Raw genomic sequence first — 24,439 nt, 5'->3', positions numbered from 1 at the left:
AACGGGCACGACACTTTCGCAAGCAGGAACCGATCCGAATCGCTTTATCGGTGGAGCTGAGGGATGAGCAGATTTCTGGCAGCGAAGAGTGCCGAGCGGCTCGCCATTTTATAGTGGTAATTGTATGCTCGATGTTGAAGTCGGCATCTACATAGCCGGCCCGACAAGAAAGCCTAGGGTAACCAACCCGTTGGCGTGCTAGGGCAACCCGTTGGCAAGCAAGCTACTGTGCCCCCGTTTTATTAATACAAGCAGTTGTAAAGAGAGTAGCTTTTCAGATGCCCGAACGCGAAACACGTGCTGTCGTTGTCAACTGTCCCTACCACGATCCTATCCCGACGGGATGGTCATTGTTGACCGACGGTCCTTGTGTCTGTCTGTACCAGTGCCTCCCGTGTTTTAGTAGGGGGGGGGGGGGGCTGACCGTCGCGCTGCAGCCACCAGCGCATTCACACTTCATTCTTCAATCCGCGTTCGATCTCAAGCAAGTCGAGGCAGATCTCCCAGAGCCAGCGTTCTCCCTGTCATTCCAGACCCAGCTCAAGTCTCCAGCAAGCAGTCCCCAGCCATGTTCAGCAGCAGCAACATCTTCGCCGTGTGCATCGCCGCCGCCGCCGCCGCCGTGTCAAGCGGAGTGAGCGCGGAGCAGGAGGTGGCCCAGACCTCTGCCCACATCCACCCCGGCTACATCCACAACAACCACGTGCACAACACCCGCATCCACGGTGTGATCCCAGTCCCCGGGGTCGTGGGTGTCGGCGTGGCCCCAGGTGTGTACGGCACCGGCTTGTACGGCACCGGTTTGTATGCTCCCGGCGTCGGTGCCAATGTCGGTGTCGGTGTGCCGGGCGTGGCTGGCGTCGGTGCCAATGTCGGTGTCGGCGTGCCTGCTGTTGGCGCCGGTGGTCCCTCAGTTGGATACAACTCGGCGCCTGCCAATGCCGTCTCCAACGCGAATGTGAATGTCGGTGCGCCAGCCAACGCCAACGCATACGCCGGCAATGCTGTCTCGAACGCAAATGCCGGTGCTCCGGCAAACGCCAACGCGAATGCCAACGTCGGCGCCGGCCGCGGTGGCAACGATGGCCCCGTCCAGACGAGCGGTGGCGCGACTGCGACGGCCACTGCGACTGCGAACGCGAACGCTGGTCCGCGCAGCGCCCCGAACAGTGCAACTGGTGGCGCGGGCGCTACGTCTCAGAAGGCGTACCGTCAGCTTCGCTCGGAGTAAGGAGCGGGCCCGGGAGTAGTTACCGTCGGATCGGTATGGCCAGCTCTGTGTGGGTGGGTGTGCTATACGCCATGACGTGCATGCATCCAGCAAGTGGCATTTGTTCTCCTGTGGATCCACAGGCCTAGTAGTTGTGTTGTGTCAGTAATATATTGTCGATGAGTGTGGCGTTGGTACGCTATCAATTCAATACACCACGAGTTCTGTCAGTTCTAAGCTATATCTTCTACAGTAACCCATCGTTTCTGTGTATCGACATGACTGCAGCAGCACCCGCCAGTACGGCGCTATTATCCCGTTAATGGTAGTAGCCATAGTAGCCGTTGCGATGCTGACTTAGCACTGCCCTAAGTGCATTGGCCTATTGTCCCTTTTTCAATGACTGGCGCTAAGTCTGGGTCTCGTAGGGCGGTACAGAAACTGTCTTATTTCTGGTTTGGCCGAGCAGATCACTACCATTCTGCAACCGGTGTGGTTTTAGGCACAGCGACCCAAAGGATATGAGTACGCAGTAGCTGGATTTCTTGGCGTAGGTAATTGCTAACTGCGGTATTTCTAACGTGATCTTGCTCGAACGGCATATTTGATGCAGATCTATCGATGCTCTACTGTAGGTCGACAACTTCTACAACTTGAGCCAATCGTTCGGCACGCTTGGGCCGCCAGCGGATATTTTCCTCAAGATATCGATCGCTTTGCATTTCTCGCAGCCGCGACACAGCGCGCTTGAACGCTACCTTCAGATCTTTCAGAGCAACGAGGTTGCCTACATCCAAACCGGCCATTTGGATCGGACCGTATGCTCCAACCGGAGCATCCCAAGAACTCGTTGTCGGCACACCCACCGCGGCATTCTCCTTGTTCACGCGCTGCTTCTCTTCTTCAATCGCAGCCGGACTATTAGCACCTTCCGATGCCGCGCGGACACTCTCATCGTCGAACAGGAAAATACCGCGAGGCTCTGCTGCTTCAGACGACACCACAAGTCGCGTGTGGTGCTCGTACAGCTCGTCCACCAGCAGGATAAACCGCCGCGCTTGGTCGTGCTGCGTCATGCTCAGGGCCGGCACGTCATCCAGCACCAGCGTGTGGAAGCATTCCGCCATGGCCTTGTAGTCTGCCGCGCCCTTCTCCGTATCGCACAGCAAACTGAACGAGGCTCGACACACTCCACTCTTCGCACGACCGCGGACGTCCAGCGTGCGCCCCATCATCACCGGCACTCGCAGCAGTTCATCCTGAACAGCACCATTCACTGCTGCCTCTTCGTCACCGAGAATCAGCAAGTCTCGATACAAGGCGTCCATCTTCTCCTGTGTAACATCTGATAGAGGCGAGAGGAAAATCTCTTCGCCTCCCACCGGTTCGCTCAGAAAGCGGTAGTCCACATCTGAGTTAATCGGCACCACGCGGGTATGCCTTGCGAGTTGATCCAGGAACGGCAGGAAGTACTCGCGGTTCGTACCATCCTTGTAGAGATCCTGCCAACAAACACCGACAGCCACATCGTCAGTTCCCCATACATTAACAACAATCCACTTCCATCCCACGTCGTACCTGCGGCGCAGTATTCGACGTCGCGACCATGACGACCCCGCGTGCAAAGAACACGCCGAACAGTTTTCTCATAATGAGCGCGTCCGCCACGTCCGTGACCTGGAACTCGTCGAAGCACAGCAGGTGGCTCTCATCCGCTATGGCGTGGGCCACCTGCAGCACGACGTCTCGACTCTCGTCCAGCACAATGTGTCTCTGTCGGCCGTAGCGCTCCAGCTGCCTCCTCTTCTCCTGTGCGAGGCGGGTCTGCACCTCCAGCATGAACTCGTTGAAGTGTACGCGGCGCTTGCGCTCCACCTTGGCGCCGCGGAAGAACAGGTCCAGCAGCATGGACTTGCCCGTGCCGACGCCGCCGTGGACGTACAACCCGCGCGGCACCATGGCCGCCTGCTCTTCACCGCCAGTTTTCTCGTCTTCCTTGGCATCTTCTCGCGCTGCTGGCGGCTCGAAAACGGGCAACGCGTAGCCGTCGAGTCGAGAGTGGAGTTTGTCCAGGAACCGGCGGGCGATAGCCGCCTGTTTGGCGTCGAAAAGGAGGCCCCCGCTGTTCACCAGCGAGTCATACGCTGCTGAGGGCTTCGGAGATGCTGTGCGGAGAGAACCGAGCCCCCGCGTCGAGCTACAGGCGCCTACGAGACGGGAACGGAGGTGATGCATGGGGGGTCGATTGTGTGGACGGCGACTTACTGCTGTAAGGAATGAAACTTTGTTAACGCATAAAAATGGTCGTGCTCAAGAACCCATCGCGCGCGCAACAGTTCAACTGCTTCTTTAACATTGCCGGCAGCGAATAACTTTTCCACACTCTCAAGTAAACTCTTTCCACCGCGAGCATGTGAAACACGTCTTCTGGGTGACCGAACGGCGACGTTAAATAGTACGCGAATTCATGTGGGGGTTCCTTGTCCTTGATCATTTTCTGGAAAATGAGATTCTGCAAATTCGTAGCTTGCGTCTTCAGATCGGGGACTTCCTTCACCGACTGGAACATAAGCGCTAACTGAGCCTCGTTCATGGAACCCACCAGCATACCCAATGTTTGCTCTTCGGAAAATGACCCGGTCGTTCTGTACGCATTGATGTATCTCAACCACTGGTAGACCTGCGGCATTTGGTCGAGGAGTTCATCATCAAGTTGCAAAATGGTGAAAACGTCGCGGGGAGGCACTCGCGCCTTCATCCACGCGTCGATCATAGGCTTGTGGCTGGATGGCGAGGAGAAACCAATTTCATCTGCAACCTGTCTGCGAGGCCTTTTGTGCCGGGGGTGTCCCGAAGCTTTTGGAACAATACCACTAGGTCTTCATCTGGTTTTCCACACCAACTCGAATATCAAAGTATCAGAGAAGTGCTTGTTCGTTGGATTAGAGTTGAACACACCACGTACTTCAGCCAGTCAAAAACATCATCCAGATTCGAGCTAGATCGGCCAAGTTTCAAGCTCGTGAAAACTCTCTTCGGGTCCACCCGGTGCGTCACCAAGCCTTCGACATCCAGCTTCTCGGCTCGAGAAATCTTCGACATCAACTTCCCGACACTTGACGATATAAGCTTGGGATGCTGCCAGTCCTCTCTTCGCCTGCTTTGTCGTCACTGCCATCTTCCTCCATGGTAGCTGCGTCTTGGAACCTCAAGCGTCTCGATGCAGCTCCAACAACGAAACGAGGCACTGAGCGTGAACTGGATTCAGAGTTGGTGGAATCGATGGGCGCGAGAGCTTCAATTATCCCCATAAGAAATATCGCCAGCACGGCGGCACAGAAGAAGCGCATAGCGCTTGGTCACTTGCTGTTTGTTGCGTTCTTGAGCAAATTCTGAAGTGAGTAGCAGACATTGAATGTGGCGGATGAATTGATGTGCAGTATGTAATGTAACGTATTGAGCGTATTATCTTTTCAAATGGCTCCATATAACACGTAACCCCGTCCGGTCCGATCATTTTCATCACTCCTAAGACGCCTCGTGCCATGCTTGCGATCACAGCCTATGAGAACCAGGTAGCCTATGATACTACGAAGTAGATAGAGTGGTTGGTTTGGCTGAGCACAACCAACCTAGCTATCTCAGAGGCGTTATTAATCAGTAAAGCCAATACGATGGAAGTCCAAAGCAACTCGACTTCCCGATCCTAATCGCGTGAAGTCCCTGTGACTTAATATTATATTTTATGATGGCATCGAAAAGGTTGTACTATTTGGAAGTGCACTAGGTTTTCCTTTGGCATCAGGCGACGCGTAATCTGTTCCTGAGGTATTTTGGTGGCATACTTGTAAGATCCAAGTTGCTGAAGGCCAGAAGTCATGATGCATTTCTGGCGTGTGTTTTTGTTGGTGATCTGTCTTCTGAATCGCTTCAGCAAGTTCTGATTATTACCGGATCCTCCGTTCTTTACTGACAGACATGTTTGGCTACAAAAAGTGGGTAAAAAAAGTGATGTCTGCCGCGCATTGTGAAACACACACAAAAAGCTCATTGTTTTATCGCAGACCGAGCTGCTCTCGATGGTATCATGCTCGACAGCCACAGCTCAAACTCTATGATCTATCAGACTCAGGCTAGAAAGCTGAGCGATAATTTCACTAGCTACAACGTCTACTTTCTTCACTAAAGGCTGTGACATACATGTAGTCATCGCCTGCTTCCAGGGCCTGTAAGTGCAACATCAAAGCCGAAAGTGATACGCCCTCCCACGCAGTTCATTCATCCATACGACGAGCTCCTGCTCAGCTTCAGCGGGGAGGGCCATACCTATGCCGCTCGTCCGAGCATTCTTTTTGAGAGCTGTCTGTCCATGAGCTTTCGCCGCGGTTCGTGGACAAACTCATCTAGACCGCTGTAGAAGGCGTTAAAAGCCGCGGTGATGTCACCGCACTGTGCCCAGGCATCGAGCACCTCGAGCTTTCTGCTGCCGTAATTGCGGTGCGTCAACATCTTGTGGATTGGGAAATGACCCATTTTTGTGTTGTCAGTTAAAAGTGGAGGATGACAATAAGGTATTTTGATTGGCTATAATTGATTGTCAGTAATAAGCGAACGTCAGTAAAGAACGGAGGATGCCGGTAATAACCCTGGTGATCGGATTAAATGCCAACTGCGACACTGTAATTCGCTCTTACGGTGAAAATGGGGTCCTACAATGCGGCTGACCGGCAACGGCACTAGTGGCGTGAGGAAGAGAGTTTGCAAACCCATGAAATAAGGGAATGAAACCCACAGCCTCACATCTCAATCGATGAACAAATTTTCCGATCTGGAGAAGATTGCTACGACTTGAATAAGTTCTGCCGCTCGCCGATATTGCTAATGGGCTCATTTAGATCTTCCCACACCCCACAGCCTTCTCTATGTTGTGTCCGGATCCAAATATCAAAACCATAAAAACAGGTAGGGTAGGCATTTTTCACAAACACGCAGGCTGAACTCCATTCTATCTTCGGGTGTTGGTACCTCTATCAGACAAAATTGGTACTGTAGTCGTCCTTGACGACTAGCTCACTTATAGGTCCGAACGCATCCTTGGCCGTACTTCGCATCTTGAAGGCCTGGTGCTTCTGCAACTGGGCAGCGTCGCGTTTGGCCATCACAACCGAGTAGACAAGCGTACAGGCAGTACAGAGCACTGTCACGCTTGCAGCGATCACCGATCCGTACATTGGGGGGCCGTACACATTGGAATCGTCGGAATCAGAAGAACCTGAAGACTCGGAAGCCGCTTCAGTGCATCGTGGGCCTGTCCACGAGCTTGACTTGCACTTGCACCAGCCATTTGAACAAGTACCAGTCACAGTGCCAGTTGTCGAGATCGTACAGTCGGCGTTGGAGTCGCAGAACGCCATACCCGAGACAGCCGTGTCCGGGTTGTCGTCAACGTAGTCATCGATGTTGTCCTCGATCCATTGCTTGGTCGGGTGTGTGTCGGGATCGCAGCCGATCGCCATAGCCGTGTCACCCGACGTGTCCTGGTACAGTCGAACGTAGTCGATCTTCAGGTACATAGGGAACGAGTCGCAAATGGCGTTGTTCGTTGAGCTGGAGCCGTCGCCGCGACAGCTTCCCTCGCCGGCATTGGGAGGAGAAGAGCCCCACGAACTCGACAAGGCCACGTTGAAGATGATGTACATGGTCTCCTCGATCATGATCTTCTTGGGGTTCATCTGCGCGGTGTCCTGCGGCGGGTTCGTCAACACATCGGCGGTGACCTCGAACATGGGTTGGCCCTCGACTTCCCAGCGGATGTAGCCTTCATCTCCCATGACCCATTCCACGGAGTACGTGACCCAGTCCAGGTAGGCAGCCATGTGCACTTCCCAGTTCGCTGAGATGGCGTCCATTTGGTAAGCAAACTCCGAGTCAGCGCTAGTGGAGCCACTCGATGCCGTACACTCCGAAGCTGTGTTGCCGGCGGTGCACAAATAGGCACCATCGTACTGGTTCATCTTCGGAAAGCACGTGCCGTTGGCGTTGATACCCCAGTGCACACCGGTATTCATATAGCCGAGGTCCGCATTTGGGTAGTACGATCCAGGACAAGTATCCATTGTGCAGGCGTTAACCGTGATGCCTTTTTGAATCGAGGCATTTACCGTAGCGAAGGACTGGATATCGTCGTCTTTGACGTCGCATAAGTTGTTGGCGCCGTAGCGTAGTCCCTGGTACCACGACTTGTGGTCGCGCAAGTTGTAGTAGTACGCCGTGGGGACGTCTGCTTGGTTGGCGCCTTCAGTAGTACATAGTAGCAGTATTCGGACGAATTGTCCGCGATACGTCGGAAATCTTCGGGCATTCCTGGTCCAATCTGCAGCGACGTCGAGATGGCGGTGCCACCTCCTTCCAGAATATCGATTTCCGGAGCACCACGGCCTTGGTTGGCGTTAAGACCTGACCCAGGAGTGTCATTGCAAGCGCTGACCCTCTGGTTCTGCGACGAAAAGATGGTCTCATTGCACTCGTTGTAGGAATAAGGCCACATCCTGCTCGTGGACGCCGAGAAGATGGCCCTTCCAAGATTCCCGAGCAGCCAGATGCCAGGGCAAGTCGGGTAGTAGTCGATGTTGGCGGCGCGCACTGTAGTGGAGCCTGTCTCGACGTCCGGGTTTCCAGACTCATTGGTCACAGCTCCTGGAAGCTGTGCACGCACCTCGATTATTCCTCCCTGGAAGCAGAACTTGTTCCACGACTGCACCATGCCTGAGCGGTAGTAAAAGTACACGGTCTGGTAGCCTGGCGGGGAGATGTAGCTGTTCCAGACCGTCTCGGCGATCGTCGTCCGTCGTGTTGATGAAGAAGTAGCAGTTACCGTCGTCGTCGCATTCCGTGCCAGTCATGTTGACCGAGTACACCTCTAGCGTCGAGTTGACGCCGTCGGCCTTTTCCAGAGCCGTCCAGAGGTGGTCGTCTCCCGCCTCGAAGCTTCGGCCTTCCGTGTTGAACTCGTCACTCATAGTCAGCGTCCAGGTCTCCCCCCGGGAGGTTGTGTACGTCTGCGCGCTGCCAGGGGTGGACGGGTCCACCCACGGTAGAATCCCCGACTTGGTAGAGTACGACGAGTTGGAGCCCAACACGGTCGTGAATGAAAGCGCTAGCGCCGCAGCAGTCCAAAGCCGCATGCTGGTGTGAATACTTGGGTTCAATTGGGGCGTATTCGGAGCTCTACCACGAGCCGAATTGAAAAGTGAAAGCCACCAAGCCCAGCACATTTGGGCTCCTTCATTCAGTGCGCGAGGCTCCCGCTGCATCAGCGGCCAACGCAGCGCATCACGCCGGTGCTGCAGGCATCCGAGCGGCCAGCATTATGCACAAGCGTTGACAACGAGATCAAGACGGTAAACCTGACCTCATCGTCTCACCGTATCTTGTATTTCGATGGTCGCACATCAATCAGTCCTATATGTGTTGTCCACACTACTTTGTGTTCCCTCCCCAACTTCCTGACTGTATCCATTTTTTCATTTCACTTGAAAATTCCGTCCGGCCCGGACTGATTATCATGGCTCCATCGCTGGCGTCGCCGCCGCTGTCCCCCAGCGACGAGTCCGTGGACCTGGAGTGCGGCCTGAACGCGCCCCACGCGCGCGTGGACCGCCGCCACATGGAGCGCGACCTGGTGCTGGCCTTCGACTCGCGCGAGCTGCGGCGCCACGAGGCGTGGTTCCTGGTCGAGACGGCGTGGCTGGACTCCTGGATGAGCTACGTGCTGGGCGACCCGGACGACGCCAACGCGCCCAAGCGGCCGGGGCCTCTCACCAACGACTCGCTCTTCGACCGCGAGGAGTTCCGACTCAGGGACGGCCTGCAGCAGACGAAGGACTACCGCGGCGTGAACCCGCAGGTCTACGCGCTCTACGCGGAGCTCTACGGCACGGACGGAGCCAAGCCCATCGTGCGCTGGACGCTGGACATGTACGCGGTGCCCGTGATGATCGACGACATCCGCGAGATGCAGCGCGCGCCCGAGTTGAAGGCGCGCTCGCTGGTGGCGGAGATGAACGAGGAGCTGGACGTGCAGAATAAGGGGCTGGAGGGGCTGCGCGCGCAGCAGGAAGAGGACAAGGAGAGCTGGACGTACCGCTGCTTGTGTCGCTGCGAGTTCCTGGTGCCATTTTTGTACCGGGTGTTGGGGGGAGGACCGACGTACAAGAAGGAGAAGCAAACGACGTGGGGAGAGTATTTGTGCTGCTGCTTCTCGAGGAGGAACAAGAACAAGAAGGGTAAGAGGCGGCGCGGCAAGACTAGAAGGGGGGGGGAGAAGAAGAAGGGTAAGAGGAGCAGGGAGGGGGATGAGGATAAGGACGGTGAAGAGGAGAAGAGTATTGACGAGGAGGAGACGAGCAGTGACGAGGAGACACATGGACTGCTGGGGTGAGAGCGTGATGTCGGGGACTCTATTTCTCTCAATGGTGAAGGCAGCCATCTCTCGTCCTTGCTACTTGGGTCTTATGAGTGCAGTGAGCGTCGTGAGGTGCAGACGAATAGATGCTCCGAGTTTGATTTCTTTAGTTTGTTGATGATGCTGGTGTGTTTTGTGCTACTGAGGCTGTGCAGGTTGGTGGCTTTGAGGTGACTGTGCTCGTCGAGTTTTTGAAGAGTGAGCGGCTGCAGTGAGGTTCTCGCCGCTTCCCCATTGGAGAGGCTGCTTTCGAGACGGACGCCAGGGCAGCACCCACAGGATTCCTGGTCGGAAGGCACGGTTAGCTGAGGCTCAACAAGATTCCAATCCGGCACTAACCTACGAACCGTTTGGGCCATGAAGGTTTTCGATGACCTGCAGTCCCGACATACCCAGTCTTGGCCGAAGTGTTTATATTCCCACCCGGGAGATATGCGGAAAACACTTCTTCATCGTCCAGCGTGCGGTCGTCGAAGCACAATTGCAGCTCGCCATCCACTTCCTTTCGATAGGGCGAAAGGAGCGCAAACTGCTCCTGAACAAGACCCTGGAGCCCAACGCGTGAAATTGTTGGTTAGGCTTTCACAGTCGAGGCGATGCGCTTAGATCCCATGAACGCACCCGAAGTTGGTTGACGGGAATGGTTGCAGCTACACGTAGAGAGAAGTACGGGCTACACAAACGACATCAAAATATGATATCTCCGCCCACCAGGCTAGGTCCAACGTACACAGTGCTCTCCTGTCCATGGCGAAAGGATCGCGCGTCACGCACCCAGACGTGAACAACACCGTCCAGAGATTGTAACTTTTTACTGGTTCTCTCTACACAGCGACGGTCGCCATGCGGGAGCACGCGCTGATAGGCGACAGTGCTGCTGGAATCATCTCCGTTAGTTTGGACGTTGGAGGCCAATGTGGCGGCTGAGACCGCGGCAAGGATAGCAGTAGAGGCAGCCAGCTTGTCGTGGTGACTCGGTTCTCCGTCCGCCATGCTTGCTTGAGCGTCCCTCCAAGTAAGTCCGCACGGATACCGCTGCTGAAGCGCCGCACTAAATCCGTCTCGGTGATTCGATTCATGCAGCTTGCTTCGCTCTCAGGTGGCGTCGATGGGTCTGGAGCTCTACGCAAGCGCGATCTCAAGCGCCGGCTGACGTCCCCACGGTCGCCGCTACTCCAGAAGCTCCAACTCGGTGATGGCGATCGCAACCTGCAGCACCCGCGTCGGATTAAAGACCGGCGTGAAGAAGCCACCACGCGCCAATACGAGCAGCTTGTGAGCTCCGAGCTCCAAAACCAGCAGCAGCACTGTCGCGAGCGCTTTCTCGGCCGATGGCATCACATTCGACAATTGTACGCGGTCGTCAGTGAAACGATGACCGCTCGAAGTGAGGCGGTGGCTCGACCGAAGTTACCGCCGTCTACGTCTTCAGCATCGACCCCTGCAAAGCCGAGCGAGCCGTCGACACCTGCTCCACTGCACAATCTGACAGCGATGCCGTGGTTGATTGACGTGGCTCGCGAGTTCCGCCATGGGTTCGCATCGCATCAAGTCACGATGCCGCAGGTGGAGATCGCGATCGGCTCAGTGCTGCATTTGGCAGTGTCCTCCACTGCACGCCACTCCATCCCGACAGCGCAGATTGTGTCGTCTTTGCGAAATGTCTTCCACGCTTTCCAGCATCAGCCAGAGTCGTCGAGCATCGACTACCGCGAACTTCTGAGCGCGTTGTTCGTGTTGGATCGCTGGCGAGAAGGTGAAAAGAAGATGGTGACACGCTGGTTCCACGAGTTTGCGTTCCCTCTTGCCGAGAACTCGGCAGCTACAGGGGATATGAAGATGGCTGTCCGTGGATGCGACGTCCAGCGCATACTCTTCACGGCATGCGGAGATGAACTGGACGAGTCCAAGATGCAGCCGTTTGTTAAAGACTTACTTGGGGTGATGGCGCAACGGGGACGAAGCTATATCGCCGAGACAACATTCTGGGAGTACTCAGGTAGGTAGCTGCTGTGGTCAAATTCACCTGCATTTAAGGTCTAACAATTGTTGGTTGTGCAAGCTAGAAGCTCAGCCAAAGCTGCTGGAGTCTATCCGAACGCTGTGCTGGAAGCGTCTGACGGATGACACGCGACTTAACTTTTATCGAGATGTGTATGAACATGCTAAAGAGCGCTTTGCGAAGGAGGAGGCGCGTGCTCGCTTTGAGCGAGCGCTGGGTATTTGGCGCACGCGCGAGCCTCGACAGCGACTTGCGAGATGGAAGATCTTTGTGGCGTACCGGAAGCTCATCCGAAGAGGCGACACGCATTTCAGGTCATGCTCGGCAAGGAAGCTAGTAAGGGGGTTCAGACAGAACCTCAAGCGGCGACAAGAAATGCGGAAGCTGGTACTGGCGGCCAGTAAATATCGCAGTTTTGCGCTGCTGCGCTCAGCTTACCAGCCGTGGGCTCTGTTTTGGCGATCCATGCAACTGATGTAGGTTCCCTCGCGTTCTCCTGTGTCTGACGACGGCGAGCGGTATTTGACGGCTGGATATTGTTGTGTTTATTATTCAGACATGCAGCAGCGTGGCGACGTAGCGAAAGGCACGACCTTCGTGTTTGTCGACAGAGGTGTTGGCGATCATGGACCATCTATTATAAAGTAAGGGAGCACAGATACTTGCACAAGGTCAAGAACTTTGTTTACTAACGTAATGGTGTGCCCGTGACAATGTGGCTGTGGATACAGCAAGCAAAAGCGCGTAGTGAACACTGCGACAAACTCGCGTCATTATTTCTTGCTAGTCAGCATCGGAAGAGTACGTTCATCTATGGATTTTTTCCTGTCTTTTGGTGCTGACGTACTGCATTTTTGCATTGTGTAGTTTTGCGATCGTGCATGAATACGTGGCTAATCCAGAAACGGCGGCAAGATGAAGCCGCAGCCGCAGACATTCGTGGGCGACAATTACATCAAGATTTGCAGCTACTTCAGCTAGTGGAGGCCGAGCGCACCTTGATGGAAGTCGAAGACAAACTGAGTGCTGCAGTGGAAGCCCGAGCTCGCCAATCGGACGAAATGGATCGCAGACGCTCGTTTATCACGGCAACTGACCGTGTGCACGCCAACCGCAAGATGCAAAAGCAGAAGGAGGAACGCATTGAATACAAGGCGTCTTGTGAGCGTGCTGCCGAGCTGGAAGCAAGGCAGGCTTGGGCTGCCATCGCCGAGCAGGTAGCTGCTGAAGTGCGTACCGCCACGCTCACGTGGCTAGATAGTATCGAAGCAAAAGATCAGATAAACGCCGAGGCTACACGAATTTTCGAGACAGATGCGAAGTGGATTTGCGACGAGCTAGCTCGAGACCCAGACAATGCTCCGTTCAGAATACTGCCGCGGGGTTGTCGCTGGCAAGTCTTCTTGGAAGCCCCTCATGGCGCTGTAACACGGAAGCTCACCAAGGCATTTTACCTAAACACGGTGACGTATGAGAAGCATTGGTGCGATGAAGTCGTCATTGAGGAGTGCGAAAGCATTGCTCGGGAGGCTATTATCCTGTGGCGAATCGATGATGCACTTGTACGGCTCAACGAAAAGGAGGCCGAGTGGGCTCACCAAAGGCGCCAGAACATCGCCGCCACACGTATCCAGATGATGTTTCTTTGTCGACAGGCGCGGTCTGTGTGTCGGCGCATTATCCGGAACTCATTTGTCAAACGGATAGAGCCCAGCTCGGGCGAAGTTGTGTATTTCAATCTTGCTCGACCGCAAGAAGTTCGACGGCAACCTCCGAAGTTGATTGGTAGTGACGAGCCTCTCATTCCTGTCGAGTCTTCAACTTGGGTGTATCGTCAAGACAACCAGAGCAGCGGGTACTATGAGCGGATAGACACGGGCGAGACGTCGTGGGGACCCCCAGATCACTACATTCTCTGTACGCGCTGCTCCGTTCATTTCGTGACGAGGCGAAAAGTGTCGAGCGGCGCTCGCTACTGCATCGGATGCTATGCGACCTTCCGTTATGCTGCCAGAAGGGAGATAGCGACTCTTGTCGAGGAAGATAGCGGCTGGACCAAGATGCCTGTGCAGCCTGCGATCTGCATGGTTTGTCGAAATGCGGCAGCCCACTTCGTGTGCACAGACTGCAAGCACGACGCCACATGTACACGTTGTTTCAACGCAGTGCACGGGAGGCTTGCAAAGAGCAAAACTCATAGTGCGCCGATTCCGCTAGTGAACCGGTTATCCGAGTCCAATATGAGGGCGTGAGAGATGCTGATGCACTTTAAGCTGTGCTTCGAAAAAGAAAACTCACTCCTAAACAAATAGGGAAGAAAACTATTTTTTAATTAAAATAGGAAAACTAATAAAATAGTCTGGTTGCGAAAAGCTTATCAGCATTACATTGAAATCGGAGATAAGTAGTCGCCTAAGCCACTAAATACGCCAACAACGTTCTGACTGCGAGGCTAAGATAGACTTAATGTAAGGGTGACATCCAAGCTTGGAGCCATGCACCGGCGAAGAGGGGAAAACAGGTCAATCCTAACAGTTGGTCACGGGTATGATGGTCAAATAGGTCACACATCAGGACGCTAGGTCACGTGACCAAACTTAACAGGTCACACCCATTGATGCAGACGGTAAGATGCACGCACGCCCGCATGAGAATGAGAGCAAAATGCATACTTAAGTATGCAGCTTCGAAGCGGACGATGGCCCACTTCTCTTCAGCCTGAAGAATTTAGACATCATACAAGTTTCTCAGTACACACGACACCTCTCTCAATGCTTTCGTACTCTGTCAGTGCGGTTTCCTACAGGACACGACGTGCTGCACCGTGAGTTGCTGCTGTGTTACAGTAGAAGCTGGCTGAGTGCTGCACTGTGGGCTGCCTATCATCTTGCACAGCGTGCTTGCTACTAGCAAAAGTACCATGTTGCGCTGCAAGTCCTTACCATGCTAAAATGTGTGCTTCCTACCATTTACACTGCAAGAGACCGCCTACCATGCATGTTGCACGGGCAGTAGTTACATTGCTAAACAGTGAGCTGCTACCACGCATGTGTGATGCTCGTAGTATGAGCGCAGATCGCAATACCCTAGATAGAGGAGGTGGTGCTACCTACCATGTTGCAGTACGAGCACCGTACAAAGTCACCAACCCGTGCTTACGGGACTCCGCTCGCATTCAGCGCTTGAGCTCATGGACTCAGCGTCACGTAGCGTTATCTCGACCTAGCCTTCAGTCTTGCTCGACGTGTGGGGCCCCGTAACCTCGCTCGAGGTCGAAGTCGAGTACCCCGCCGCCCGCTGTTCCTGGGATCACAGCGTTGCCGAAGGCCATGGGTATGCTGCACAGATTTGGCCGCACACTCGACTCGCCGTCTCGTTTCGTTTCAAGGTGCGGCGCATTGCAGTCATTTAGCCTAACTAACGGCCTAGCATATGCCCGATCCTCCAGCGCTTACAATTCCCTCTGCCTACCTTGCAAGGTGACAGCATATGCACACTTGCTACGGTGTTGCCAGTGAGAGTGAAGGTCCGCTGCTCGAGCGTCCAGCTTCGGCTTGGAGGGACGCGAGCACTGTTGTCCACCGCGACGGTAAGCGGGGGAGATCCTCGCGACTCGGCCGTCTCGGAGGCATAACGACTGTATTTGTAGCGAAGAGTCAGAGCTGTAAGTAGGTTTCGGAACACTATTATAAAGGACCAGGGAAGCTAGCGCTCCGAGCAAACCAAAGCTCTGTTTTGCTTAAGAGGTTGATTTCAAAGTAATCTGTGTACTTATGTGTTTCAGCTGACTCCTGCTAGCGCCTTCTGCCAGCGTCTTCTACCAAACCGACCTCTCTCTGTCGTTTGCATTGGTTTCGCTGTCCCTCCCTTTCCTACTGCCCGCTTGGTAGCGTCGCTCTGTAGAAGCCACCCGATGAGTGGGCTGGGCTCGCTTCTGTGAAAACCTCCACTGCACTTATCATGTATTTGCCTACCATATTTCACTGCTAGTAGTACCATGCTATATTTTGAGCCGCCTACCATACAGAATTGCACCTAGGTTTCATTCTACACAATAACGCAACTCAACGATTACAAAGTACACAGAGGCAACCGGCTCGTATAGTGCGACATGGTATTATAGTAATAGTACAAGTAGACTGTAGGGCTACACACCCTCCCATGAACAACTTCGTCGACAGAGGGAACCCATTATGAAATTTCGACATCGTCTCCGGATTCTATTTCGTGCTTTGTAGCATTCACTTAGAAAATTTATACGCGCCTAGAAGTAGCTAACCCATCGCACCACAGCTCAGCACTCGAGCTTGACACTTCAACATGAGACGGCCCCCATCGCGTAATGTAGGTCACGAAAAGGTATTTCTCACGAATATGCGGCACCGCGCGTTGTTATCCATTGCGTCAGGCCGCCGACATTGTGGGGTCGGAGAAGAGCAAAGACTTATGAGAGCAGCCTACCATCGCCACTGACGACCCTGAATCCTGCTCTAGTGCTAGAGGCCGACGATGCCGAGATGGATCATAAAACAGCAGACTATCGTCCAGACGACACTTTTGACTACGAAAGCGCGGAATAATGGTGCGGAAGTCGCTCTCTGTCAGGAGCAGAATCGCTATAACGCATTTACTTAACAACCAAACCGTTTGCGAATTACATGTGACCTCATTCGCTTAGGTCACGTGACCAAAGTAAGGATTTGACCCGTGACCAAAATGTAGGATTGACCTAAAAATCCGGTTACCATGCACCGGCATTTGTAAAAAGGGGTCGCCAGCGTATTGATGGTGGGTCGCGTCAGAACGGTGCAAGCTTTATGGAGCTGGGAAGCAATGCAGACACCCCTGGAGATATGGACAGGTAACAGCACCGGAAGCACGAAGAAAGGAAGTAAAACGGAAGCTGACAAGCCATATGCGTGATAGATCATTGTGCAAGCTTGGAAAATTGGCCTTAAATTGATGCTTGAGGTGTGCAGTCCAGATAACACACTTCATAGGATCGCCCTAGCTCATGAAGGTAAGCACGAGAATAAATAAGGTAGTTTCGGCGATACCACCCTGCCAATACCTTTATCAATACTGTAAAGGTAATACATCCTCCAGTCTCCATGCTTCGGTGCACTCAAACCCAAGCAGAACAATAACCAAGTAGCTGAAAGTATTTCTTGCCAGGTCCGCAACGGTCTCGTCGCTGTTGCTGTAGACATTGCTGCAGACATGCCAAGACAAACGTGTAGTATTGCATACAACTACTGTACGAACGTAGAGAACGTACAACACCCGTGGGTTACCGATATTGACAAAGCGAAACTCATCGACATTATATTACTGGCACAACACACACAACTAAGCCTGTGGATCCACAGGAGAACAAAGACAGCTTGCTGGGTTCATGTACGCCTCAGCATACAGTACCTCCAGGCAGAGCTGACCATACCGATCCGACGGTAAGTACGTAGTCACAGACCCGCTCCTTACTCCGGGCGAAGCTGGCGGTACGCCTTCTGAGACGTAGCGCCCGCGCCATCAGTTGCAGTGCTCGGTCCGTTGCTGGGGCCACCGCTCGGGCCAGCGTTCGTGCTAGCGTTCGCAGTCGCCGTGGCGGTCGCAGTCGCGCCTCCGCTCGTCTGGACGGGGCCATCGTTGCCACCGGGGCCAGCGCCGACGTTGGCATTCGCGTTGGTGTTGGCACCGCCAGCGTTGGCCACGGCGGTGGGCGCGCGGCCATACGCGTTGGCGTTTGCTGGAGCGCCGGCGTTCGCGTTTGAGACAGCATTGCCGGCGTATGCGTTGGCGTTGGTGGGCGCCGTACCGACATTCGCGTTGGAGACGGCATTCCCAGGCGCCGCCGCGTTGTATCTGGCAGATGGACCACCGACATTGGCTCCGACGCCAGGCACGCTGACACCGACATTGGCTCCGACGCCAGGCACGCCGACACCGACATTGGCACCGACACCAGCCACGCCAGGCACGCCGACACCGACTCCCACACCGGGAGCATACACGCCGGGGCCGTACACACGGGAGCCGTGCACCCTCGGCGCCACGCTGTTGCAATATGGTGCCACCCACCCCTGAAACAGGCTTCACGTCTGGGTCTACACAAGACTCACCGTCGCGCTGCACCCACGAGCGCTTACAGTTCACTTTTCAATTCGCGTTCGATCTCAACCAAGTCGAGGCGTGTCTCCTAGCGCCAGCGCTCTCCCTGTCCTCCCAGACCAAACAAAAGTCATCAGCAGTCCCCAGCCATGTTCAGCAGCAGCAGCAACATCTTCGCCGTGTGCATCGCCGCCGCCGCCGTCGTGTCAAGCGGAGTGAGCGCGGAGCAGGAGGTGGCCCAGACTTTTGCCCATATCCACCCCGGCTACATCCACAACAACCACGTGCACAACACCCGCTTCCACGGTGTGATCCCAGTCTCCGGTGCCGTGGGTGTCGGAGTGGCTCCAGGTGTGTACGGCGCAGGCTTGTACGGCCCCGGCGTGTATGCTCCCGGTGTGGGAGTCGGTGTCGGCGTGCCTGGCGTGGCTGGTGTCGGTGCCAATGTCGGTGTCAATGTCGGTGTGCCTGGCGTGGCTTGCGTTGGAGCCAATGTCGGTGTCGGTGTGCCTGCTGTCGGCGTCGGCGGTCCCTGGATACAACGCGGCGGCGCCTGCAAATGCCGTCTCCAACGCGAATGTCGGTGCGCCCGCGAATGCCAACGCATATACCGGCAATGCTGTCTCCAACGCGAATGCCGGCGCCCCCGCAAATGCTAACGCCTACGCAGGCGCACCCACCGCCGTGGCCAACGCTGGCGGTGCCAACGCCAACGCGAATACCAACGTCGGCGCTGGCCCCGGTGGTAACGATGGCCCTGTCCAGACGAGCGGCGGCGCGACTGCGACCGCCACGGCGACTGCGAACGCTAACAAGAACGCTGGTCCGCGCAGTGGCCCGAGCAACGGACCAAACACTGCAACTGGTGACACGGGCGCTATGTCTCAGAAGGCCTACCGTCAGCTTCGCTCGGAGTAAGGAGCGGGTCCGTTACGACGTTCTTACCGTCGGATCGGTATGGTCAGCTCTGCCTGAGGGTACTGTATGCTGTGGCGTACACGCACCCGGCAAGTTGTCTTTGTGCTCCTGTGGATCCACAGGCCTAGTTGTTTGTGTTGTGTCAGTAATATATTGTCGATGAGTTCCGTTTTGCCAATAACCCCCGAGTGTTGTATGGTCTAAGTTCGTACAGTAGTTGTATGCAATGCAACACGTCTGTATTGGCATGTCTGCAGCAATGGCTGCAGAAACACCGACGAGACCGTAGCGAATATAGCAAGCACAGTCATTTTCATTCGCGCTGCACGTAGCGGAATATCAGCAGTAGATACGCTCCGTCAATAGCGTTTTGAAGTCAGCGGTCGCCGTGCGATACGTCAACGCATTTTTCCGATCTGAAGTTAACGATTGGAAAATACTTGGCCGGGGCGGCTGCGATAAACAGCAATCATGTCACGCCGTTTGATGGACTGGTATGATTTTAGCCATTGTGCTCTCATTGTGTTGTTATCACTTTCCATTTTCCACTAGGCCATGCAATCGGGCTTGTTGCTGAACGGTGGCTTTCAACTAAATATTTAGAAACCCTCAAATTTTCAGAGTTTCTTCTGGTCGGAGGCACGACATTGTAATTCCGAGCCTCCGCTCCAGGAATCCAAAAACTAAATACCCCGCATACGGAAATCAAAGTCGAATCAGTAATACCTAGGGGGATATATTTCAAAACAATAATCCGTAATTCCGCAATAATCAATGGATTGCAGCTTCAAAGCGAGCATGAAAGCCCTCAGGAGATGTTGTTGAATTTCATTTTTCTTCGGAGTGAGACCGTACAAAGACTCTGATCATTTTTTAAATAGAGAAACATGCATTTGCATTACTCTAACGTATTCGACAGTGCCCGAGTCCACTTGTGTTGCTTAACCACCTTCAGCTTGAGGTTTACCGGTAGCATTCTTTCGTGCATATCTTTGGGTACCGAAATGCATGCCTAAGAGTGAATGCCTGTAGGTGGAACTTAGTGGTGGGACTTAGTAAAACAAGACACAACCTACCACTGCTCATAGCGATGACTCAAGCCAGCTCCCCGCATACTTACACCCCAGATAGCTAGCTACAGGTAGGCTACATGTATTGAAGCCGTTCATTGTACGTTACTTAAGTAGTATTGTACCAACGTTTGTCAGTACTGTTGCGCCTGTCCTCGCTCCCCGCTGCAGTTAGCGGGAAGCCCGCTGGAGGAAACGTTAGCAGCACCAAGGAAAAAGTGAATAACACCAAATAGATAGAACCGGTACAGCTCAGAGGACGATGGACGGTCCATTCCGCAGGCTTGTCTGGCACAGCACACTGCTAATTTCTCATAAAGGGGTGGTGGTCAGTCACAAATCAAGGTGCATAGCTCAATGTCGGCACGAGGAAGCTCGCGGCGAATTCCAACAAATGCAAAGAGCTGGAGCATGTTTGCTCGCATGGAGTACCACGACAGGAGTATTTTCGAGCCTCAGGCACTACTCTAGGGAGCTTAAGAAATGTGTGACCGGCGCAGAAGCTATTTACTCGTACGGGCCTTACAGGCTAGTATGTTACACAGCGGCTGCCACTACGCTCGCGCGTCTGGAAGGCGTCTGGCGAGGACAGGACTCATTTGCTCGCATGTAGCATATAGGTTGACTTAATGCGAAATGATTCACACTAAGAGTGCGCGTCCTAGAGGGTTTGGATGGGAGCAGGAGCCATCTGCTCGCATGGAACATGTAGATAAGGATATCGCGAACCGAATGACACCCCACGCGTGCATCCTGGAAGCGCACGATACGCGCAGGGGTAGTTTTAGACTGTGGCCTAGTGCAGCAGTGACTTACACACTGATGGCATTCCTACTCCTAGATTCACGCTATCCAAGCTCGTACGAGGCTAAAGCTCATATGTACATGTAGCCCTAAGTGTAACATAATAGTAATACAAGCCTCTAACGTGGTGAAGCCAAGCAGAGCCAGCAGGACCAAGAGCTGGTGGCAACTGCCGCGGTGAGACTACAGGCTGTAGTCATGCGATCTAGCTATTGGTGTAAGGCATAACCCCGCCACACACGACATCCTGTCCGCAAGCTAGCCATATAGTAGTTGAATACACTTGAATTCGAACAGTATGCAAAGTAAACCACAATTCGTTAAAGCTACTATGCTGCAGGTTAATCAGCTTCGCCTCAGTGAATCTAGGGAGCGCTTAGCTGTCGCAGAAATAAAGAAAATCGCAAGCGATAGCGATAGCTACGTATTCTTGCCCTGCTTCGTGTAATCAACCATGGACACACAACATTTTTGGTAAGCCCAGTCGTCTTAATAAATGCAGCTACTTCACCCAAACTGTCCTAACAAAACTACTTGAAGTAACCTTGCTTATCGCGCTACCTTTCTTGCGAGGAATTCTTCTTTATGCAAGCTACCTAGGTAGATTGGGTCGGTCGTCACATGAGGCGTGAGAACAGGAGCTTCATAGATGCCTCAGGCTGTGAAAACTGCGCCGACTCGTACCAGCTCCGCTCAAAGGAACTAAAACTAACGCCTCAATGAAGCATCTGCATGTGTTGTGCTCAGCCATATTCCATGCGAAGAAATTCCAACAAGCGCCTTAGTACGTGCTCATGTTACATCAATTGTTTAGTACGCCAGGTCAGTAACAGCTAATATCGTTGCTGGTGGTCGATTTACAGGCCATAGCGGAGGTAAGTGTCTAATGATCAGTCAAGCGGTGGTGAGTTTCTCGCATTGAGGGTCCCACGCGAGGCCTAAAGAAGAAATGCGCGCATGCGTCGTGTGTATATAGCCCCTATAAAGTTATGTATCTAGCTGTTTGCAGCCCCAAACGCTCGCTCGAGTCGCAGAACGCCGATAGTCGATCTTGCTGGTACCGGTATTTCCCTGTGACTTGGGATGCCGGTTGCGGCACGACGAATGACCAATTCCCTAATTCCTCGTATGGATTATCTAGATCTAACCAATATAAAGCGAGTGCAGCCCCCGCATAGTGGATTATCAGCGAAGCAGTGGTGCAGGACTGCATAACGCTGCGCCGCCAGCGGCACGTTGCAAGTTGCCTCTAGCGACTGTGCGCTGATTGGCTGAGCGCCGAGCTCATTAAGCTCGGCGGCTGGCCTGTTTCATGTGCTGGTCTGTCTGGTGCAGTGCCGTGCAATATGGTGCTGCTAACCTATTTTATGGTGCTGAAACAAGTTTTTGGTGCTACATGTAGTCCCAGTTTTGAGGTGTTGTTCACAGCCCGCTGTCGATACGGTATCACCTCCAGAGAGTCGGTTCCCCGGTCACCATCGTTGCTGTGGTCGAGTCCGGGTCGCCAGTGTACCAACTTTGGACCATAAACAACCTTCTTTGGGACAATGGCAATCTAAAAAAGACGAGAACAACCAAAAGAGCTGGAAAGTGATCGTCAACAACCACTTTTTCGATCACTAGCAACCTGTCCCTTTCTCCAGGTTCCTGCGCTAAGCTGGGCGCCTGCGAATGGCCGCTACACAAACTGCATGTACATGTACTTGAGCTCAGTATAGCTTTGCCTGGTTCAAATTCAAAATAACTCGCGCGCGTTAAAATGGTCCAGATGCTTCAGAATAACCCGCGCGAGTTAATTTGAATTAAATAGTTTGAATCCACGACTTCATATTAACTCGCGCGTTATTTTGAATCCACTACTTCATATTAACTCGCGCGAGTTATTTTGAAGTAGACATTAGTCATTCTTAGAGGTCAATAGGCATGTCGGCACGTGGTTGGCACCGTCCTGTTCGCGGCTCAGCTCGCCGCCACCTGTAGACAATGCCTGCGTCCTTTTGGGATACAGCATTGGTTTTGGTGTTGGTGGACCGTGACACGAACTTGCGATATGCGGTGTAATAAACCGCACAGAAAAGCAACCACTTTTGAGTACAGAACCGAGTAGTACAGGATCGGTTCTGTACACAAAACTGGTTGCTGGTGCCCGTTTGGTGTGGTTGCTGTTGTACAAATCGCAGGTTGTTATCGTCCTTTACTCGCTGTGGTCGCGTGGCGGCTATACTTCAGTATACAAATAGCTTTCGACATCGAGCCGGTCTTGTTTTTTTTCGAAGCCAGACTGTCTCAATACTGGAGAAGACCAATGGAGTCCTTTGGTCCTTTGAAAGGACCTCTAGGGCTTACAACTCCTACGTAAACGTGTGGAAGGCGACTTCTGTGACATAAGTTATGTCCCGTGTCGTATTAATACATGTACCGTAGTCGAAAAGGTAGGCACTGTAGGTACAGATGACCACGGAAAAATACGCCAGCACTGACCACTATCCTCCATCGTAAACAGGTAGCTCCCAAAACATACGCCAGTTGAGCTGATTGGTCAAAAGTGAGGTCTTAATCCTAGAGAAAGGTCAATAATGTAGAAAAAGACGACAAGGAAGTTACGATCGTGACAAAGAAAAGGTGGATTGTATTGTTGTGGCTACAAGAATTCCAGAGCTTCAAAGTGCTGAGGAAGCGCCTTTTCAAAACTCTCAACTACAATGTCCTCATCAAGGCTGTTCCAGGCTATGATAGTGCGCTCAATAATACCAGATACCGTGTAGAAGGAAGAAGAACTCTTTCCATCTATATGTGTGCACATCTACACGGAGAGGCTGGCATTGATTATTTTTTGTTTACTCTGGCGCGCTCTACCAGTGTGAGTTCAGTCCAATGACTGGTACCGGTACATGTGCATGGTGGGGCCGTTGTCGGCCTCCGGTGCCAACCAACCAACCGACCGACCGACGCAAGAGCCTGAATGGTGGCTGTCACTTCACATTTTGCTCTGACGGCCACAACAAGCCCCTCCCTCCCTCCAGCAGAAAGACCCCCCTTGCTACAGCCATGCGCGGTGTATTCTTCGTTGCCGTCGCCGTCGCGATCTTCGCTCGCAGCAGTGCCGAGGCGAAGCTCTTGTCGGAGGCCGCGCCCGGCTTGGCGGCCGACGCCGTGATCAGTGGCGAGTCTCGCGAGAGATTCCTTCGAGTCGCCGATCCCGAAGACGATGACTTGGCGGCCCCCGCTGACGATGGGAAAACCGAAGAGCGAGCACCTAAATTCAAGAGCCTCAATGAGATCCACAAGAAGCTGGACGAAGAAGATATGGTACATGTCTCCAAGATTTTGGGGAACATGGGTGCAATTCATGCCGATAACATTGCAAAGGCCCGAGCCGCGCTCAAAGCGGCACACGAAAGCGGTGCTACCACGGCAAACCAGCTTGTGGCCGGGTTGGCCAAGCCTGTGTAGGCGTTCTCTCTGCACGATGATCCAGCGCGCAAGTTTGATGTTGCGTTACTTGAATAGAGTAAGCTGGCAAAATAAAGATCGCCGTGGTTTGAGGAGAGATCGGATATTCTTATGCAAACGAGTGGTATTGTGCCTTTCGGTCATTTTGCCGAGTCCTACGTAGGACTTTGGAGGTCAGTTAATCTGAGGTTGGCGGTCTCTAAATCTGAGATGCAAATCTCGGACGAGTCCGATGAGCGGTCTCCCGGAGTCTCTCCGTTCAATGGACTCCGGTTGGAGTCCAAGCCAAGCAAGCTTTGCTTAGGGACGCAAGCAATGCCGGAACCCGCGAAGGCGAAGGGCGAAGACTGGAGTGTTTAACGTATCGACTGCATCGTGTTTCCCTAAGCTTATTCTGCGTTTGACATACG

The 24,439-nt window shown here is 53.5% G+C and overlaps 11 protein-coding genes across 11 annotated transcripts; 6 read left to right on the top strand and 5 right to left on the bottom strand.

Annotated features, from left to right (window-relative positions):
• Nucleotides 1-568: 568 nt before the first annotated feature.
• PHYSODRAFT_328082 (hypothetical protein) lies at nt 569-1,231 on the top strand (the record flags this gene model as incomplete). The annotated part of the gene is made up of 1 exon (XM_009524337.1): nt 569-1,231. The coding sequence occupies one exon, from the start codon at nt 569-571 to the stop codon at nt 1,229-1,231; it is 663 nt and encodes a 220-aa protein (XP_009522632.1).
• Nucleotides 1,232-1,836: 605 nt separating this feature from the next.
• On the bottom strand, nt 1,837-3,169 carry PHYSODRAFT_494205 (hypothetical protein; the record flags this gene model as incomplete). Its single annotated transcript, XM_009524336.1, has 2 exons — nt 1,837-2,712; nt 2,789-3,169. The coding sequence occupies 2 exons, from the start codon at nt 3,167-3,169 to the stop codon at nt 1,837-1,839; spliced, it is 1,257 nt and encodes a 418-aa protein (XP_009522631.1).
• Nucleotides 3,170-4,311: 1,142 nt separating this feature from the next.
• PHYSODRAFT_285343 (hypothetical protein) lies at nt 4,312-4,560 on the bottom strand (the record flags this gene model as incomplete). The annotated part of the gene is made up of 1 exon (XM_009524335.1): nt 4,312-4,560. One exon carries the CDS (start codon nt 4,558-4,560, stop codon nt 4,312-4,314), a length of 249 nt encoding a protein of 82 aa, XP_009522630.1.
• Nucleotides 4,561-6,240: 1,680 nt separating this feature from the next.
• Nucleotides 6,241-8,394, bottom strand: PHYSODRAFT_263685 (hypothetical protein; the record flags this gene model as incomplete). Its single annotated transcript, XM_009524334.1, has 3 exons — nt 6,241-7,505; nt 7,553-8,008; nt 8,037-8,394. The coding sequence occupies 3 exons, from the start codon at nt 8,392-8,394 to the stop codon at nt 6,241-6,243; spliced, it is 2,079 nt and encodes a 692-aa protein (XP_009522629.1).
• A 361-nt stretch (nt 8,395-8,755) lies between these two features.
• Nucleotides 8,756-9,650, top strand: PHYSODRAFT_558533 (hypothetical protein; the record flags this gene model as incomplete). The annotated part of the gene is made up of 2 exons (XM_009524333.1): nt 8,756-9,495; nt 9,586-9,650. Exons 1-2 carry the CDS (start codon nt 8,775-8,777, stop codon nt 9,648-9,650), a joined length of 786 nt encoding a protein of 261 aa, XP_009522628.1. The 5' UTR covers nt 8,756-8,774.
• Nucleotides 9,651-9,812: 162 nt separating this feature from the next.
• PHYSODRAFT_298269 (hypothetical protein) lies at nt 9,813-10,667 on the bottom strand (the record flags this gene model as incomplete). Its single annotated transcript, XM_009524332.1, has 4 exons — nt 9,813-9,979; nt 10,014-10,221; nt 10,296-10,347; nt 10,405-10,667. 4 exons carry the CDS (start codon nt 10,665-10,667, stop codon nt 9,813-9,815), a joined length of 690 nt encoding a protein of 229 aa, XP_009522627.1.
• A 951-nt stretch (nt 10,668-11,618) lies between these two features.
• PHYSODRAFT_497594 (hypothetical protein) lies at nt 11,619-12,156 on the top strand (the record flags this gene model as incomplete). Its single annotated transcript, XM_009524331.1, has 2 exons — nt 11,619-11,673; nt 11,741-12,156. 2 exons carry the CDS (start codon nt 11,619-11,621, stop codon nt 12,154-12,156), a joined length of 471 nt encoding a protein of 156 aa, XP_009522626.1.
• Nucleotides 12,157-12,677: 521 nt separating this feature from the next.
• On the top strand, nt 12,678-13,928 carry PHYSODRAFT_312835 (hypothetical protein; the record flags this gene model as incomplete). The annotated part of the gene is made up of 1 exon (XM_009524330.1): nt 12,678-13,928. The coding sequence occupies one exon, from the start codon at nt 12,678-12,680 to the stop codon at nt 13,926-13,928; it is 1,251 nt and encodes a 416-aa protein (XP_009522625.1).
• Nucleotides 13,929-17,153: 3,225 nt separating this feature from the next.
• Nucleotides 17,154-17,683, bottom strand: PHYSODRAFT_328077 (hypothetical protein; the record flags this gene model as incomplete). The annotated part of the gene is made up of 2 exons (XM_009524329.1): nt 17,154-17,538; nt 17,592-17,683. 2 exons carry the CDS (start codon nt 17,681-17,683, stop codon nt 17,154-17,156), a joined length of 477 nt encoding a protein of 158 aa, XP_009522624.1.
• Nucleotides 17,684-17,933: 250 nt separating this feature from the next.
• On the top strand, nt 17,934-18,759 carry PHYSODRAFT_263675 (hypothetical protein; the record flags this gene model as incomplete). The annotated part of the gene is given in 3 exon segments (XM_009524328.1): nt 17,934-18,113; nt 18,151-18,617; nt 18,637-18,759. Coding segments are annotated over 3 exon segments (770 nt in total), but the record flags the coding sequence as incomplete, so codon positions are not given.
• A 4,865-nt stretch (nt 18,760-23,624) lies between these two features.
• On the top strand, nt 23,625-24,029 carry PHYSODRAFT_285342 (hypothetical protein; the record flags this gene model as incomplete). The annotated part of the gene is made up of 1 exon (XM_009524327.1): nt 23,625-24,029. The coding sequence occupies one exon, from the start codon at nt 23,625-23,627 to the stop codon at nt 24,027-24,029; it is 405 nt and encodes a 134-aa protein (XP_009522622.1).
• Nucleotides 24,030-24,439: the final 410 nt, after the last annotated feature.

This window comes from Phytophthora sojae (genome assembly GCF_000149755.1).
Source record: "Phytophthora sojae unplaced genomic scaffold PHYSOscaffold_3, whole genome shotgun sequence".
NCBI classification, from domain to species: Eukaryota; Oomycota; class Peronosporomycetes; order Peronosporales; family Peronosporaceae; genus Phytophthora; species Phytophthora sojae.
This window is presented reverse-complemented; position numbering and strand designations above follow the sequence as displayed.